Raw genomic sequence first — 18667 nt, forward strand, 5'->3', positions numbered from 1 at the left:
ACTATTTTCAATATAGCATTCACTGGTTTCCATTTGAATTATCAACAGTTATGTCAAAACTGAAGTACAATTTCAAGTAAGTTAACATGGAATTTCACAACACGTTTGCAGGCAGGCATCAGAGGTCAAGACCTCCCCCTCCTCCCAGTCCAGTTTATTCAAATACGTGCAGCTCATGAAAAAGCACGAAAACAGTAAGAAGTCAGAATCATTACTAACCTCTACCTCAAACAGTACTGTCTTTTGCTCAGTTCACAGGATACTGAACATCTACACAGTGCATTGGTTGTTACTCTTCACAGCCTCCAGGAGCATGAGCCACATGTTCTCCTTCCACTCATCAGCAAGTGATCAGAAACATCGAGTCACTACGACTAGGCCACATCAGTCACAGAAACACACTAAGGGCCCCATTGTTGCCATCTTTTCAGTACACAAGCTATAGGATGTTATTCTGTTCAGCATATAGTTTTCCTGATTCATCAACTTTCTTATATCAGATTTTCACACTGTGTAATTTTAAAAAGATTGAAACTGTTAAAATACTAAAAATGGGGTATGTTAAAGCCTTAAAGGAAAAAATAATTACATCACAAAGATAAGCTGAACTCACAGTTTGTGATGTCAGGAGGGGCATAGCTGTCGTTCATGAACATGCTGGTGGGTTTTGCAACTTTCAGATAAACAAAGTCAGATGTGTTTTTTAAGGCAGTCACTGCTTCTTCATGAGTAACTTCCTCTAAGCAAACACTGTTCACCTAAAGAGAAAAAAAACCAACTCTCAACATAGAGAGTATGTACATTTTCATAGGACATTCACTGAAAGCTGTTGGAGCACTTCAGCATTTAGAGTCTTTATTAGGATTCATCTGGCACAGACAAGATTGGTTATATAAAAGTTATATAAGAGATGCTTTGTAGTGCTGTGAAATTTAAGAAAGACAAGTCTTTCCTCAAAAGATTATGATAAACTGCATTAACCGTAACATTGTAAAGAATGCACACAACTTTGGAAAACTAACAGGACAAATATGACACTCAAAATGCCATAAGCGTGCACGATCACAATACTGACACAGTGTGTTATTGCAAGCATTAAATAGAGGAAATTTTCTTCTAGTAAGAATAAATCCTACGTGATCTTGTCATGACATAAAAGTTCTCGACATTATAGTGGGACAACATATTCTTGCAAGTGGTCAAAAGTAGGTGTCAAAACCAGAGAAGATCCCAAAGGACTGATTTACATGCCAAGTAATAAGTAGTTTAACTTCACAGGCAACAGATTTTTTTAAACTATTGCTACTAAGGTGAAACACTAGCACTTCAGTTTAAAAAAAAAAATCCTTTAACAATTAGTATCTCATATAGAGCCACAGTAAATTGAGTTGCTGACCCTCTCTTCCATATTTTGATGAGGGAAGTAACTTCTGCAGATAATTTCAGGCAACGTGGGAAATAAGGCTTGTACTGCACTGAACCTGAAGGACCAAAGACACCTTCCTTTGTTTGATTACTTAACTTTATATCCTGTGTAAAAACAACTGGGCCTTGTGAATTGTTATCTGCAGGGAAAAAAACTCTACTGCTTAAATATATTCTTTCCATCAGCATTTTCTAAAAGTTTCCTAAAAGTTTTCCAAAAGCCTCTTACTGAATTTGTTTTTTTTTTTAAACAGATTTAAATTCCTACCACTCTGATGACTGAAAAGTCATTTTTCAGTGTGTTAGTAATTGCAGTACAACCTAAATATGCAGACACAAAGTTACATTCTGCAAAATACAGGAGCTTATCTCTACATTAGTGACTAAAGCTTTGAGTAAGTGAAATTCGGCTAATCAGAAGGTACTATAGATGACATTTTACTCACTTCTTTCCTAACTTAATGAAGTGAGGGAATGATTACAGCTACAATAAATTAGGACATTATATTTACTATATCCAATAGCACAATGTATAGGCTCCTTGCATCCCTGAAACAGTATCTGATATTAATCCAAAGCTACTTTATTTAATTTTGTCAGGCAATTTTTTTTTAATGGATAAAGTAATACTGGACAAAGTAATCTGTCGCAAAAGTTTGCTACTTCTAACAAAAATTCATTAAAACTTTCCATATATTTTATGATATAAGCAAGTTAGCATGAAATTTTCTTATACAGGTGACAAATTATAACACTGGAAAGCAGTTCACCATTAAAAGGAAGCTTTCCAGTGCCCTCGCATTCTGCGGAGGTCCTATAATCAAAACACTTCCCATGATGCAGATTTCAAACTTAAAAACATCAAATATGTGACAGCATTATCATCAAGCAGCTGGATCTTGGGGTTTGTGAATTTGCATGGCATATGAAGGTATATAGTTATTGTGCAGCTAGTAGTAAAAATAATATATTCTCTTTCTATTTTTTTCCTCCCAGTTCTCACATAAGGATTTGCTCATGTCTTGAGCTGCTTTCACAGAACTATCCATTTTAACACCAAGATCTCATTCCTAATACTTCAAAAAAGCAGGATTCTTTAGATAAAGGGATAATACCAGAATTCTTTAAGTAGCTTCAGTTTTCCCAGCTCTTTAAGTGGTGAACTTATCCAAAAAATCTTTTAACAGATAGGAAACTCTGCACTAAAAATTTGGAGACAATTTCTTACTGTTCAAAGAGCAATAAAGCACACACTCTGCTGTCATGTACTCTGAGTACACATGTACTCAGAACTCTTACAGAAGCAGTTATTGCCTGGTAGACATAGGAGGGTGGAGCCCTCAATCAGAGTTGAGTTTAAAGTTCAGAAATTCATTCAGAAATTCCTGGCTCTGGCTCTCATTTTTCTAGCTGGACAACTGGATTTGTGGATGGAATTTAAGAAAGTTGAAAGTTACTTTTACTTTGTGCATAGAAAATTCAACTTTGAAGTATTTTAAGCTTAAAAAAAAAAAAAAGCCATTCAAAGCATTACAAACACTGAAATCCAATGTAAGCAGCAGTTTCACTACAGGCTGGCCAGCCACCAGTACATGGAGTTCCTTTCTGTTGTTCTTTTTTGAGAAGAGAAACAATTCCATTGTATGATGGTTTACAATCCTGTCACTCAGATCCCAGAAAAATAATAGCAGGCATCAGAAATAAACATGGTGATTAGTACAAGTTTTGCATGAAATGTTGGGACAGGAATAGATTTCAGATTTCCTGATGAGATGGTGTTGAACACTGCAGATTTAATTTTTATCATTGATTTCCTGGCAATATCCATTTTTTTACCAAGTTCTATGAAGTAACACTCCACCGGCAGGCAGCTTAATCACAAAGTAAACCATGCCCTTACTGGGCCTAAAAGTGAATGACCATAAAAAAATGCAGCTCTTACTTACAGCTAAAAGTTTGTCTCCAATCTGAAGTTTGCCATCTTTATGTGCTGCCCCACCTTCAATGATTTTGGTTACATAGATGCTGTTGTCTCCAGGTATATGCTGATTTCCTACACCACCAGCAATACTGAAACCAAGACCTGCTTGAAGATAAAATCATTACTGAAGAAACCTTTTAGCATTCATTAGATTCAAATTATTATATAAATAATAATGCTATTTGTATCACACAAACACATATATAAAAATATTAGACTCTGGCTGAAGCAATACTGGATGCCTTTCCAAATGAACTCCATAATTTTCTGGAAAGTTCTGGAGAAGACCTAACATTTACAGAAGTTCTGAAAATCAAAAACTAAACCATTTGCTCCATGCCTTGTGAAAGACACACACAGCAGAGCTATAGCATCTCCACTAATATTTAAAGAACCATTGTCCAACATTTATCCATATAGAAACAAAATAAAGCTTTGTCTAAGTGGTTTGTAATCTCTCAAAATCCCTTCTAGGTAACTCAAATATTTTACTCCCATTTGTAATATACTTTAAAAAATTACTAAATACTATCAGAAACACATTTTTATCATTTGAAAGAAAAATATGCATTCTACAGGAAGTTCCAAGACATGGACGAAAATTCAGAAGCATTTGAGATGCTATTATCTTATTTTTCATTATTCTACATTTCCTAGAACTTCATATGCTATTTTGTTTTGAAAAATAAATGCAGAAATCTATCATCAACGCTATCCTTCTTGTGAAACAGAAGCTTTATAATTCCTACATACCTTTAGGGCCTTTTACAAGTTTGATTTCCACTATTTTTTCTGTGACTGGTTTTCTTCTTTTGACATACAATCGTACAATTGATCCCGCTTCTTTCAATGCTTCAACTGCTTTGCTGTGTGTCACATCACGAACATCCACCTCATTTACTCGTAGAATACAATCATTAACCCTAGAGACAGCAACATTCATGTTCAGCTGTTGTGTTATAGCAGAGCAGACACATTAGGAGCCTAATATTTTATCTACAATACACTAACATACATGTTAACACAATAAGATACATAGATTTTGCTTCAAAATTATACTGAGTCAAGACAACACTCTAAAATTAATTATTAGTGCTTTAAAAAAAAAAAAAACACAAACAACCCAAGGACTACTAGAAGACATTTAAAGGGAATATTTTGTTCACAGCCAAAGAGAACACCATCTTATATGTGTTTCATTTAAACAGTATTTTGAACTGAGCTTCGTACAAACTTCGTACAAACATTTAGGCCTATAAGAAAACTAAAAAAATTCAGAAACTAGGAGGCATGCAATGAGAACACACTAGTTTTAAGCCATGATATGAACAACATAACCTCCATTACTGCCTTTCACAAGCTGTTTAAGTGCTGGCCTTCCACTCCATTTAACATGTTGCTGTAGTAACACTGAGCTCTCATTACACTAAGTACAATGCCTGACCCACCTGTCACTGTGTTCTGCCAGATGTACCTCTGACAATAGCCAAGAAGCTAAAATGAAGCCTTGAAATAAGCTTATTAGGACTAAAAAACATAACGCATCAGGCATTTGCACCAAAAATGATTTGACAACATGAGAAAAAAAGCTGGTCCTACAACTGGATGTGGGTTTTTTCCACACAGTGATGCAGGAGTATATTTAAAGGCTGTTCTGGATTAACAAAAATAATTTATTAATGCAATTTATTATTAACTTCTAACAGTACTCTTCTCAAAGTTACAAATATCACTTGCTACCATCTAGTAATATGCCAACATTCCCTCACTAGGAGTTAAGTAGTAGTACCAGTCCACAGTTAAATAAGAAAACAAGGTATACTGGAGAAGAAGTATGCTATTAATTTAAACAAAAAAATATACTGCTTTTGAAAATGTGTAGTATCTTTGAAAAATTAAGACATAGAATTATACCAAGCATAAAAGAGCGTTGTTATTAAGCTCAACTATCTTACAGATCAGGAAATCTGCACATGGATAACCAAGAGTTAGTTACCTATCCTACCTGTCTAAGCTCTTCCATTGTATATTAAATTAAGGACTATAGAACATATGGCATAATCAACTTATACCACCAAACAGAAAAGATAAAGTTCACTTAATTTCACTTAAATGCAGATTTTATTGGTTGAGGAAAAAAATAATTGGTCCACTCAAATATTTTTCATTATTTACAAAATACTTCTGTAAGTAAAACTTATTTAAAATGTAATGTAGCATGTAAAACTACTAAAAGCAACAGAAAATGTTCTATACGCTGTTTGAAGACATAATAACAAATATTTAGCAACCCAACATAGAAAATCATCATACCGTAATCTTCCATCCTGTGCAGCTGCACCCCCGGCTATAATTTTTGTAATGAAAATACTTGAATCATCCCCAATATGTGGGTTGTCTGTACCACCTGCAATGCTAAAGCCAAGTCCTGAATTTCCCTAAAGGTAGAGGGGAAAAAAGATTTACGCATTTCTTTTCAGGGAAAAAGATATTCAAGTGTATCTATTTGATTCAATATAGAACCAAATCTATGTAATTTTCACCAATAAAAAATACTAAAAGACACTTCAAGCAGTATACTACATATAATCATATGTAAGACTTAATTATACTTATTTTCATAGAAGAACATAAGTCATTGTGTAAGAGATACAGTTGCAAACCCACAGCTTTCTCGCTGAAGTGAACTTGATAAATTAGATAAAAACTTCCCTCTCTAGTGAGCTAGATCTTTGAGATTATTCATACGAATATTTGCTCCTCATTAAATTATTAGTGACAAATTATTTTCCTAGAGAAGCCCCCACATGATTTGTGTCACATATGTAATATATCCTCACAGATGCAGAGATTCAGACTGATATTTTCTCTTCAAAGGTTGCCTGCTCTTACTGTAAACTGAAAGACCTCTTCACCCTCTCAGTAACCACCAGAACTGCACAGGTATGAAATACAACCATTTCTTTGTTTCTTTTTGTTAACAGTGCAGCTCAAGAAAAGAGAACTGAGATAGATCTCAACATTGTAAACCTAAAGAAGCAATGCATATGACAAGGCATCACTTGTAATCACAACTGGAAGCCTGAATCTCAATATAAAACTAAATGGTATAAATAAAAGCCTATCATAAGTGGCAATATAGGAAATAAAATAATAATTTGTGTTATTGCTCTCTACAAGCCTAGATAAGAACATTAAATGATGTATGTCTCAGGGAGAACCTTCCCCCATTTTCCTCTTAATATTCAAGGATATTAATAAAAACGTCTATTCCTGCTCCAGCAACTGGGTGTATTTTTTTCTTTAGGTTAAATAATCTACCTAAAGGAAAAAAAAAATACAAAACAGTAAGGATTGTTTTGGATTGACATTTAGCAGTATCAAGACGTTAATTTTTCATATTAAGGTTTCATAGATCCCATCTAAAAGAGTATAGAATGACATTTAGCATGTTACCCTTTCAAGAGTAATTTCTTCATACTCATAATCTGCATCCGTGCCATTGACCTATAAAGAAAGAAAAGTGAGACTTACAGAGAATTTTACACTTTACATGACAGGTTGCTCAGCTGACAGTTCACTCCCAGCTGTGAAAAAAATCTCAGCTGATTCACAGTGACCACTGAGCTCAGAGGGGACATGTGATTTTCACACTGATCTGTACATGAATCAGACATTCTTTTTGTATGAGTTTAGAAGTTAAGATTTCAGAAAGCAGACTGTTCTACACACATATTGTAGAGCAGAGGCCCTCTGCTTCTGATTGCCAGGAAAAAAAAAAAAATGCTCGAGATATCAGATGTTCCTCAGGCCATATAGCAAGTTGAAACTGAGAAAAAAGGAAGGGGTTGTGGGGTAGAGAAGAAATTGTACAGAAGAATGAGCAGTATTTTCAAACTGGTGTTCTGCACAGAGCAGGGAAAAATCAAAGACTGATGCTTTATACCATTTCTCACTAGAAGTGGGTAAGACCTTTCTAAAGCAACATTTAATAACTTTATATTACTATTTATCATGTTACACATATATACTAAAGTTCAACAAATTAAAAAAGGATCAAAACCAGAAGAAGAGTTTAGAAGAATATTTTATAAAGCTAGATGGAAACCTCAAAATACTAGAAGTAAGCCTCATTGTCCTTGTTAGAAAGGATACCTACATTCTTTGCTGCCTACAGAACTAGGACAGAATCAAATAACAGAAGTAAAAAATATTCAGATTAGGTGAAAATAATTAAATGTCAAATTCTTAACCATATTTAATATAAAAGTAACATTAAGACTTATTTTTTTCAATTACTAAGATATCTCGGAACTCAAATCCTTCCCTCCACAGATACCTACAGCAGCATATACAACATGCAGCCACAAGCAATTCCCTATTTCAAGCCTTTTAGGATGAAATATTTAATAAGGTAAGAAATAACATTTGAACTATTATTTCACAAAGCTTCTTGTGTATTCTTAAGATATTTTATGTCTGATAGTCTTCTGTACTTTTAACATACTATTCAAGATTTTATAAAGACACAAAATATAAGTATATAAGAAAGCATTTTAAAATCTGTAGGTTTCTAGCAAAGAATTAAAAAAGGGACTTTAATTCATCCCAAACAAAATTAAGATCACATCTGCTTCATTCCGCATATGCTTATTTAACATATTTAAAAGCTCCAAAAACTGGAGATGCCACAACTTACACAGGCTGTCCTAATATCAAGCTCATTTAAACTTCACTACAGTTTTTCCTCAATCGCTAATTATATCTCCCCTTAATACAACAAAGGCCATGTCCACTCCAGACATAAGATTATTATCTTCTTCTTTGTGCAGTACCTCAAAAATTATTATGTCCTTAGTAGTTTGTTCAGTGGAAAAGATACTGTGGTTTTAACACATGATATTTCTCCATTAAAAAGGGAAGAGGTCTTGACCTTCTGCATACATGAAACTGTATCTATTACTACACCAACATAAAAGAAGCCGCTGTGATCAAGAAGTTTTTGTTAGCTTAGTCCTTGAGCTATTATCTACAAGAATGACAACATGTGCTAACTGAACCAGTCATCCAGCATGACAGTACCTGGGAAATGGTTCACGATGACTGATCAGTATGGGGGGTGGGGGGGGGTGGGGGTGGTTAAATAAATAACAAGGATAATTAATATTTTCCCTATTCATTACCATTAGGCAAAACTAAGCCAATCCTAATATATTTAAGAAGTCTCTTGTTTATTTCCATGTACAAAACTCTGTAATCCAATTTTAAAATATTATCTAGATAAACAGGAGCAAACAAGAACCTCCACAATTTTTAATCTTACGCTTTAGCTCAGTTCTAGAGTCCCGTCCCCCCCTTTTTTTATTTACCTTTGAATTGATTTTATCTAACAAACTGAACATTAGCAGCAACAGGAGCAAGGACACATCAAATGATAAAAATCACTGTCCTATTCTAACTTTTGCAAGTTTTGAAGTGATCTCAGATCCATTAAGCCAAGCTTTATTTGCAGGGACTCCCTCTGGATGAAGGAAGTTCTGTACAAATGCTGTAATTACACTACAGCAATCTTCTTTGAATCTGAAAACCTATTACTAGTTCAGCAGAATTTGGTTAGAGCCTTCTGGCTGTACTGAAGTTCATTTCTCTGGTATGGTTACTCTTTTCCATGTGCCATCAACTTGAGTTTTGTTTGTATTTCCTTGGGCTTTTACAAAGAATTAAAAAAAAAAATTGCTGCTTGGCATCTGTTTCCAACCTAGTTTGAGTTCTAAGAGTCCTCCACTTACTGTGTTCCTGCCTCTATCAGATGGGGCCTTCTGAAATGTGGATACGTATTTATTAATCACTTTTCTTCTTGGTTTAGTTTGTGTGGGCAGGGAGACACCTCACCAGTATGCTTTTCTAAACTGTACCTGCATCACATCAATAAAAGGGCCACACACTGCAGGCTACTGCTGTGATCTTTTAGTCAGAGACATCATTATTACCCTCGGGACTCATTCATGAGCCAGTTATGCCACTGTACTACTTTTTTGTCTTCTGCTTAAACTGTTAATTCACGCTTTTGTCTGTCGAATTATTACAGCTCCTTTCTAGCAACATTTCTAAGTTATGAATGCTTTCAACAAGGACAAGATTTACTCTTTACTTGCTAATACCAGTGCTTAGAATAAACACAATATAAAGCAGCATTAACACTGTTCGGGAAAATGACAAGCAAGTGGGATATAAGTAACTATAGGAGAAAGGTAAAGGAGGAAAATTCAGACCTGAAACTTATGCCAGACTGACATACATTCCAAAGCCTCTGAAAGTCTCTCTCTGCAGTGGTATTCCTATAACACACTGCCAAACACAAATTTTAGCCTCCATGTAACTACACTTACCACTTTAATGTTTCAAAGAGAACCAGTGCATTTTTATGAACATTTAGAGCTCTAAAATCTTAAGTATAGCTACTGCATGAATAAGCGTTTTTATGAAAAGTGCAACAGAAATGGCACATTAAATATTAAAGCACCTGCCAGCACAGCTGAAGAAACAGATCGTTCTCTGAACACTCAACCTCTGGAACCTCAAACAACTGTGTTTTGCACCGTCACACACTGGTACACACACATAACCTTCCACCTGAAGTGTACAACTTTTTAATTTTTTTTCCTTCATGAAATGGCTGTTTAAGGACTTCAAGAAACCATCAGGACAGCTGATGAAATCAAGCACCATCAGAGAAGTAAAACAGGTTTTATTAAACAGTAACAACAGACCTATACAACTACATACATAAAACATTGTCTAATGTTATAATTGAAAGCAAGTGTAGGCTTACGTATGTTGGAGTCTCCAAAGAATCTGTATTCACCAGCACTGGAGGGGGATTTGCCTTTAACAAAAGAATAAAAAAAAAAATTTATACAGCATAAGAGAAAGCAATACTAATGATAATTATACAACATTTAATTTGCTGCGTTTCTCAAAGTTCTGTTAAAAGGTAGCCTCAGCCTGAGAACCTCAAAAATTCACCTTCTGAAACACTTGTTTCTACCCTGAACAAATTGCTTTCATGCCACAAAGCCATACTCCTCCAAAATTCTGAGCTCATATTTTATATACAAGTTCTGTCATTTATTATCCTGTTTTTCAACAGAAAATCTAGGTCATGCTACCATTTGACATGATGCCAGTTACCATAGTACTTGTGGTATGACATTCAGAAGTTGATTTACTGGCCAATATCTTAAAACCAAGTTTTGGTGGATTTGATTCCTTCCTTCGTACCAGGAAGACTCCCCCTCTCCCCTGCCTTCAGCCTGCAAAATGGAAACTTGCAGAAATACAAACTTAGGGAAGAGAGGATCTACAAAACTGACTTGTGAAAGCAAATCCACAGCAGACATTAATCTACCACACAGCAGCATGTGTTTCCATCAGAAAATTGTTATGGATTCACAAGCCATAAGCAATCAGAGATTATTGCTACAGAAATATGAAACAATATAGCATTCTTGCTAGCCAGGAACTGGTAGAATAAGCTAATACTTTTACTCTCTGATGTTATTGAGAATTATTCTATGAAAAATGCAGTTTTAACTGAAAGAAAATCCATACAGACTGGTGGCATTTATCTGAAATACTTCCAAATAAACAGATTTCCTATTTTTGCATCAATTACCTGCCTTTAAGATAGGCAGCTTCTAGCCAGCTCTAAGAACAACAAAAAAAAAAGCATGCAGATATATTCCAGACTCCAAATACTGTTAACGTATTAAGTTCAACAGGACCTACAAACTCAGTAGCACAAAACAAAGCTAACCTCCTTACTGTTTTAATGAAGCTGAGATTTTTTGATATGTATAAAAATTCATCATCTTTAAAATTGAGACATTCTCCCCCCCCCTCCTTAAATCTCTTATGTGTCCATGTGGAAATAAGTTTAGGGACAGTTTAACAGGCTGCAATAGAAGCTAGTATTAAACTCATTCAAAGATAAACTCAAGACCTACAAAAACATGACAATTACATTAACCTACTCACACTCTGCATTTTAGTTTCACTACCACGACAGCAACATACTTCTGAAGAATTTATGATTTTTACAAGCTCCCAAAAGCTAGAAAGTGATGACTCAGAAGTTCCTTGCAAAAAAGCTGAAATGAATAATCTACCATCGCTAGACAGGAGTGATCAATCTACTATCAGGTTGCTGTGTCAGAAATTAGGCCTGTATCATTTAATAAGTACTAAAATCAGGCGGTATCTATGCAAGTTAACAGAGTAGACCATTAAAAAAAGGAACCAAAAAGGATGACACTTATGACTGTCAAGATGCCATCAAACACCTTTCTCACCCAGCAATTCTTTCAGCAGAAGCACGGGCACACTTTATGCAGTACAGAAATAAAGTATTAGTTACTAATACACGACAAAAACCTCTGTCAAAACCATGCTATACCTCACAACCATCTTCTGCCATTAAGTTATATCTCAGTTTCTGCTGCTTATTCAAGTGCAGGTTCTATTAAAATAAGATTAAATTAAAAATAAGATCCTGCGCTAAAAATACCAATCAATTAAAATATGCATAACAATCCCTGCAAGAGCTTTACAATTAACACAATTCTAAGAAAAACAAAACAACACACTGTATTAAAGAGAACATGACCGAGTATGAGGCATTTGGAGTCTAATCTCTACTGGATCTACCAGAGACCAGCATACATACATTTGTTTTATATTTGTGTATCCACTATGAAAAAATTTTTAATTTGTAAATAGAAAATAAAACAAGGATTAATTTTGAAATTTCAGTCATGTTCTTTACATTTCACTCAATTTTGGACTTTACTATTTAATATTAGGATTCTGTAATATTCAAGTATATTCAACAAAAGCAGTGCCAGTTAATGCTGGTTTCCCATGGATCCTTTTCTTAAGGCTGACAAATGTTCTTCTTTTAATGTCTTAAAAAAATAAGACGGAGACTCACTAAAAACAAATTGCTATTAGTAGGTGAGATTTCTATGTGATCAGTATGTTTGAGACACAAACTAGCCAACCAATGCAAAATACCTTCTGTAAGTTAAATGATTATTCCTAACACTCCTTCTTCATTTATGTGAATCCTCCGTCAAGAAGCAATAATTTACTATCATTTCCAAGCAGGAAGCAGAAAAGCTTTGTGCTAGGCATTCCGAAGGTATGCCTGGACACTGCAAAAACACAGGACAACATCTAACTCAAAATATCAAATGTTTTTGAAAGGAAGACCAGGTATTTCAGTCTGTTTTGCAAGAGTTCTCCAAATTACCTAACACTTTCAAGCTTCTGTGCCAGGGCTTATTCAAATATTTAAAAGCCATTTGACAAGTTTATTTACAAGCAGACTAAGGGCTTGCCTAAGGGGTAAAGTGATTAACAAAATAGAGAGATGTATCTATTGCACAAAAATGCACGTGCCAAATCCAAAGTTGATTATAATTTTCTACGGTATTTTCTAATTGCTTAGAATCACAAATGACACAGAATTATACAGCTAACTCCAGCAGACATTTATATGAACTCAGAAGGCAGAGGCACAGACCACTCAATTCTTACTCTTCTGCTTGTAATCCAGTATCACCAATGGGCAGTAATGCTGTCACAGCAAGGGCAGTCAAAAAAAAAATACAGCACTAATTCTTTTATTTTAAATTAAGTTTAGCCTATTGGCAATTCCCTGAAAGTAAATGCTACTGGAGACTCACTTATCTTTATCAATCAAGGCTGACAAGGGAAGTCCATCCACTGGTTGCACTAGTCTGCCTCAAATCCTGATGTGAGCAGAATCCATCAATAAGAAGGAAATATTTCTGAAACTAATCAAATCTCTGGTCTGCCTCTTGGGAAAAGTATAGGTGACAGATTCGTGTAAACATCCACTAGAAAATGCACTACAAAACAGCCAATTGTAAAAAGTTTTGATAATTATTGGATGCTGTAAAATTTAACAATGTAGCAGAGATAAAAAAAAAGACTACTATCTGTTGCAAGTTTAGCCACATTGCTTGAAAGCAGACCTTAAGAAAAAAAAAACCACTGATGTATATCCCACAAAAATATCCAGTAATATTCTGGATAGCTTAATTCCCTTTTAAAGGTAATAAATATCTGTCACCAAACAATTCTAAAAAGTGACCCGTGTTTTCAGAAGGCATGCGCTCATCATTTGAGATTTTTGCACTGAAATAAAAGCAGAATGCTATTCTATATGCAAAAATATAACCCATCCTTATTTATTCTATAGCTTGCCATGCTGTGGTCACATGTTCCAAGTTATGTGCAAGATATTAATGTTAATTAATGTTTACTGCTTTCAGTAAACAGTTTACTGCTTTGACAGGGTTGGGGGGGTTTTTTGTGCGTTGACATTATGTGACCTAAAGAATGAAGGTCCAGAAGGGGAGCACGTTTTATGAGTCAAATATATTTGGAATAGAGGGGTAAAAAACCCACCCAAACCCCCTTTTGTATTCTAAATCTCCCCAAGGACACTGTATGGATTGTCCGGCTCAGAGTTTCACCATGTGTAGCGCACACAGGCGACTCATGGGGGTTACAAAAGCGACCCAGCCTTGGGTGGCCTTGAGGCCCTGTCTCTCTGCAGAGACGACTCACGGGAGCTGTGTAGACAGCTGAGCCCTGGGTTGTCTGATAAACCCTAAACTAAACAGGGCAGTGGCTGCACCATTCAACGAACCAAAACCTGAACTGAGTCTTGAAATCCCTTAACAAATAGTATGCCCTGAGTCTCAATCCAACCACTGTTCAGCTGCCTGAGGAAGTAAGCACGGTACAGAAAAGCTGGAGGGTTTCAGCTTCAGTTGCAAACGACAACCTTGCGCATCAAACGATGACAGACCAGCAAAAGAAAGATAGATAAGGGGAAACTGCACTCACATATACATAATCCACTCGGGCATATATCATAATCAACTCAGGCATAGCAATACACACTGTTCCACAAGTCGGAGGATAAAAACCTTAAGATTCAGGTTGCAAATCAGGGAGTTACTTCTCCAACTATACAGTTGGCTTGTGAAGGAGACCCTTCCCCCCCTTGATCAGGATGCCGGTCGAGGTAGCTTCCCTGGGATTGAGAGCCCTTACCTGGAGGGGTAAGTGAATATTGTTTATGCTTTAAGTTTGTAAACACGTGTGTACTTGCGGTTGTCTGTGAATTGCTTGTGGTTGTAATAGTATACTACTCTTGCTTTTAAAATTGCAGTAGTGCATTCCTCCACTGTACCTGTAAAACCTGCAACAGTGGCATGTTAAGTCTCTAAGTGAAGTTCAAATAAATCATTTGCTTGAACCTTGCAGTTAAATCTGTAAGTGAAGTTCACGTCATTTGCTTGAACCTTGCAGTTAAGTCTCTTTCCACCACAGACACTAATACCAACAAACGGCTGGAGCACATTAGAAACACCACGCAAGTGTAATCAATGAGACACACACATCAAGTAGTTGTATATGAGATGAGATAACAATTTTCTATAAATAAATAAATCAAGCAATAACACTTTATTAAGGGTGAAATGGCTCTAAAATTATTGTGTGAAGACAAAATATCCTATTGCTTCTTTCCATTGTTTTGGGTTTTTTTCTTTAGTTATTTCACAACTTTCTAATATACTTCCATATGAAAATACAGATACTTTAAATGGACTAAAAGCTGCTATAAAAAAACAAAAATTAGGATGAAACTCTAGTGTATTACTCATTAAGCTATTTTACAGTTCATTTCAAACCTGTGTGCGAGAGTACCAAAAGGTGATTTTAAACAAAGCAATAACATAAATTTAATAAAGAAAATTTGAACAAATTTAACCAAAAAAAAGAAATAAAAGAATAGAAACCTGTGGTATGGTGGATGGGATGACAGTGGTCTCAGCAGGGACTGGTGGGACAGGAATCACAGGGACAATGGGAGAAGAGGAAGGAACAGCTTCTGTGGGCTAAAAATCACCAACAAAATGTCAAAATGACAAAAACTAGGAAAGCATTTTAAAACAAGAAGATTCAAATTTAACAGCTTAAAAAAAATTTTGAAATATCATATGGATTTGGAGACTATAACTACAACTGAAGACAAATAACCACCTTTAACTATGCTGTATATGGCAGTGCATCCCCAGCAATGTGCTGTCAAAGAACCGAAAGTAGTAAGACATATCCAGATTGTTTATTCATACCAAGTTACTCACCTTGTAGTACAGAGCAATGAGACTTTGGCGTCCCAACAGAAAACCTGTTCATGTCAGTGGACAGACTCAGGCTTTTTGTGGGCTGGTTTCACAATGGAAGCCCTTCACCAATATACAACAGAGTGCAAAAGCAGGGTAACAGTGGCTAAAGTTGATAGCACCAAACAAAGTTAATATTCCTCTTTGATAACGGGGGGATGGGAGGGGGGGGGAAGGGTCAGAAGACATTAAGGTTTCTAAACTGGGCAAAAATCAAAGAAAATATTTTAGTCAAATGGGCAGAAGATCCTAAAACAGATTCATTCTACCTCTCAGAGATGCTCATACAGGTTTACCATAATCCTTCAGACTAGTAGAATTTTGGTCTTAGGAATTTTCATTAAAATAATAATCAGGAAAGCTACTGACACTCAGCTGCAAGGGAACAAGATTACAAACAGCATTTTGAGCAAAACGTTGACTCAGATCATTTGAGATGTTAACATACTGGTTGTCAACAAGCTGTCAGCAACATAAACTACTGGCAACTATCATCAAAATTACAAGCTGAACAGCACATCAAAGCTCTCACAACTTAGTTGTTCGAAGACACTCTTGTGATCTTTAAATATAATGAAGCATAATGACAAAAGAAAATACTAAATTCTGAAAAGGAGCCAAAACCCCAGAACATAACAGTATTAAAATATCTCAAACTTTTAAAATTATTAAGACAAAGCAACATACACCAACAGCATACACCAAATTAAAGAGTAAAAACAAATATTAAAGAAACCTGAAACAGTTCAAGAGCAACAACCCTTATTGAATGTACATATGGTATTTCTACCTTTCTTTTTTTTAAAAAAAATTCAAAGTCAATCTATCCAAAATGAACAGCTGGTGAAAAATGTTGCAGTTATTGAAAGATGTAAGAACAAGATATATTTGATATCTTGAGAGATCACTACTAATGTAATTTAAACATCCTTACATCTACAGACAACAGCACAATCTTTCAAAGTGTTAAAAAAAGGAGGATGGGGAGAATCTAAATTGGTCTAGAAAAATGATAATAGACATTTTGCAAAGGATGTGGGAAATGCTCAGTGCAACAAACCTACAGTTATTGGAAGAACGATGCAACCTTTAGAGGACAGATCAAATTAAATAGCTTGAGCAATCACTCAGCCCTGCACATGCAAAAAATAAGCCACCCCTTCAAGCCTGCCTTGTTCCAAAGTAAGCAGTTTCCCATGTATGTAGACAGTAAATACCGTTAACCAAAATTTCAGACACGCACATATTACATATCGAAATATAGCACAACATTAAGGCTGAAGAGATAAGCATTAGCAGGTCAGAGAAATTCCAGCTTTACAGTTACAACTCCTACAATAAGTTAAAAACAAACTGAAGTTATACTTAGATACTGACCATATACTTCCCTGCCCTTTGACTTAGCAAACTAACTGAGCAAGTTGCAGACGATTTCCTCATGGGCAGTCTGCACCCCGTCTTTGCACCAAATGGCAGCTTTATTTTCCTGCTTCCTTCCTTTTATCACTTCTTAACTCCCATGTCTCTCTGGGCTTCTCATTCCCAAATGCTTCAAGAACCCTCCCAACCAGTTCCAATTTTTAGCCTTATTACTTTAAAACTGACATTGTTCAAAGTCCTTTAATTCTTTCAGGTTTTAGTCTCATCAGCTATTAGTACTATCACTGTATTTTCCCTTTGTGCTGTTGGTTTAGTATGCACTGACTCTTAAAAGCTGCTCCCTGCTCCTCCAAGCGTCCTAGCAATATTCCTGTTGAGTCTCCTCCACTACCATGTGGGTGAGGGAAGAGGTGACAACACTGACAACCACTTTTCAAAGGATCTGCAAATCCAACTGAAGGTAAGACTGTCTTCACTTAAAGGTTTCATGGAATACAGTGAACTGATGTAGGCACTATGGCTACCACAAGGAAAGACTCAAAGATTTTTAATCATCAGAGAAAAAAGACCTGGAACTTCCTTATAACAGAAGAATGCTAATTTTACTTTAGTATGGCACACAATCAATCTGAAAATGATTATATGATACAAGTATCTGTGAGAGCAGCTAAATAAGGTCCAATAACCCACAGTATCGCTTTCAATGCTCTGCTTCCCAGGAATTTCCAAGAATCACTTGTAAGTTTTAGAAATTGTCCAAAAATACACTAAAGTATTCTGAAAAACAAAAGCTTCTCCTCAAAATAACTTTAAATAAAGATGTCTGACTAAAACATTTAATTATCTTGGTTTAAATGGACACAAACCAATGCAAGCTATGAAGAAAGTAGTGGGCCAATTAAAAACCTTGTGTTGAATACATAGGAACTATAGCACATAATTATGATAGACTATTATATATATAGGAATGCATGACTTAGACAGTAACTCACTTTAACAGAGCCTGTCCGCCTAAATAAGTGTTCTAACACCTACAGTGAAAAGCCATTCTGTTATAACAGTACGATAAATCTCAAGTAATTTTTTTTTAAAGTTTAAGGATGGACTTTAAAATTTATATACAAAAAAATAATCATTTAAGCGATATGTTTTTAAAAAGCTAAGATAATAATGCCTGTAAGTGATCAATTAAAACAAATGCCTCCAAATCTAACAATAAGTCCAGATGTTGTGAAAAGGAAGAACACACCCATTTTGTCATGTTTAACCAACACACACAGTAACTCCTTCTGTGAGGAAATATCAATTAACCTGAAATTAAATCAGAGTACCATACACATCCTGAAGCAGACCAACTAAACCAGCAAATTCTATAATGCTGCTCTTTGTAAAGTACTAAAGATACATTTTGGAGAACAAAAATCAAGCAAACCAGACTTTCCTCACTTCCAAGAAATTACTGTTAAAAAAACTCACACTGTATAGACTGCAACAACCTTAATGGGAAAACGCTGAGCAGAAGTATTTCTTTGCCAGCCCAGATTCAATTATTGCTACTTTGATTTCTAGTGATAAAATACAAAAGAAAATTAAGTGA

The 18667-nt window shown here is 35.4% G+C and overlaps 1 protein-coding gene across 28 annotated transcripts in view; it reads right to left on the reverse strand.

Annotated features, from left to right (window-relative positions):
* Positions 1-18667, reverse strand: part of DLG1 (discs large MAGUK scaffold protein 1) — a 170115-nt gene that overhangs the window by 56092 nt on the left and 95356 nt on the right. For 8 of the 28 annotated variants that reach the window (XM_049803813.1, XM_049803809.1, XM_049803807.1 and 5 more), the window contains 7 exons: positions 15304-15402; positions 10239-10292; positions 6863-6913; positions 5720-5844; positions 4160-4329; positions 3372-3508; positions 614-758 (listed from right to left, as the gene is read on the reverse strand). In XM_049803813.1, the coding sequence (XP_049659770.1) occupies positions 614-758; positions 3372-3508; positions 4160-4329; positions 5720-5844; positions 6863-6913; positions 10239-10292; positions 15304-15402 (781 nt within the window). Of the gene's footprint in view, positions 1-613; positions 759-3371; positions 3512-4159; positions 4330-5719; positions 5845-6862; positions 6914-10238; positions 10293-15303; positions 15403-18667 lie in introns of all 28 variants that reach the window. The other 20 variants (XM_049803815.1, XM_049803812.1, XM_049803808.1 and 17 more) reach the window with 3 other exon arrangements.

The sequence above is a fragment of the Accipiter gentilis genome, chromosome 6, assembly GCF_929443795.1.
Source record: "Accipiter gentilis chromosome 6, bAccGen1.1, whole genome shotgun sequence".
In the NCBI taxonomy this organism is placed as follows: domain Eukaryota; kingdom Metazoa; phylum Chordata; class Aves; order Accipitriformes; family Accipitridae; genus Astur; species Astur gentilis.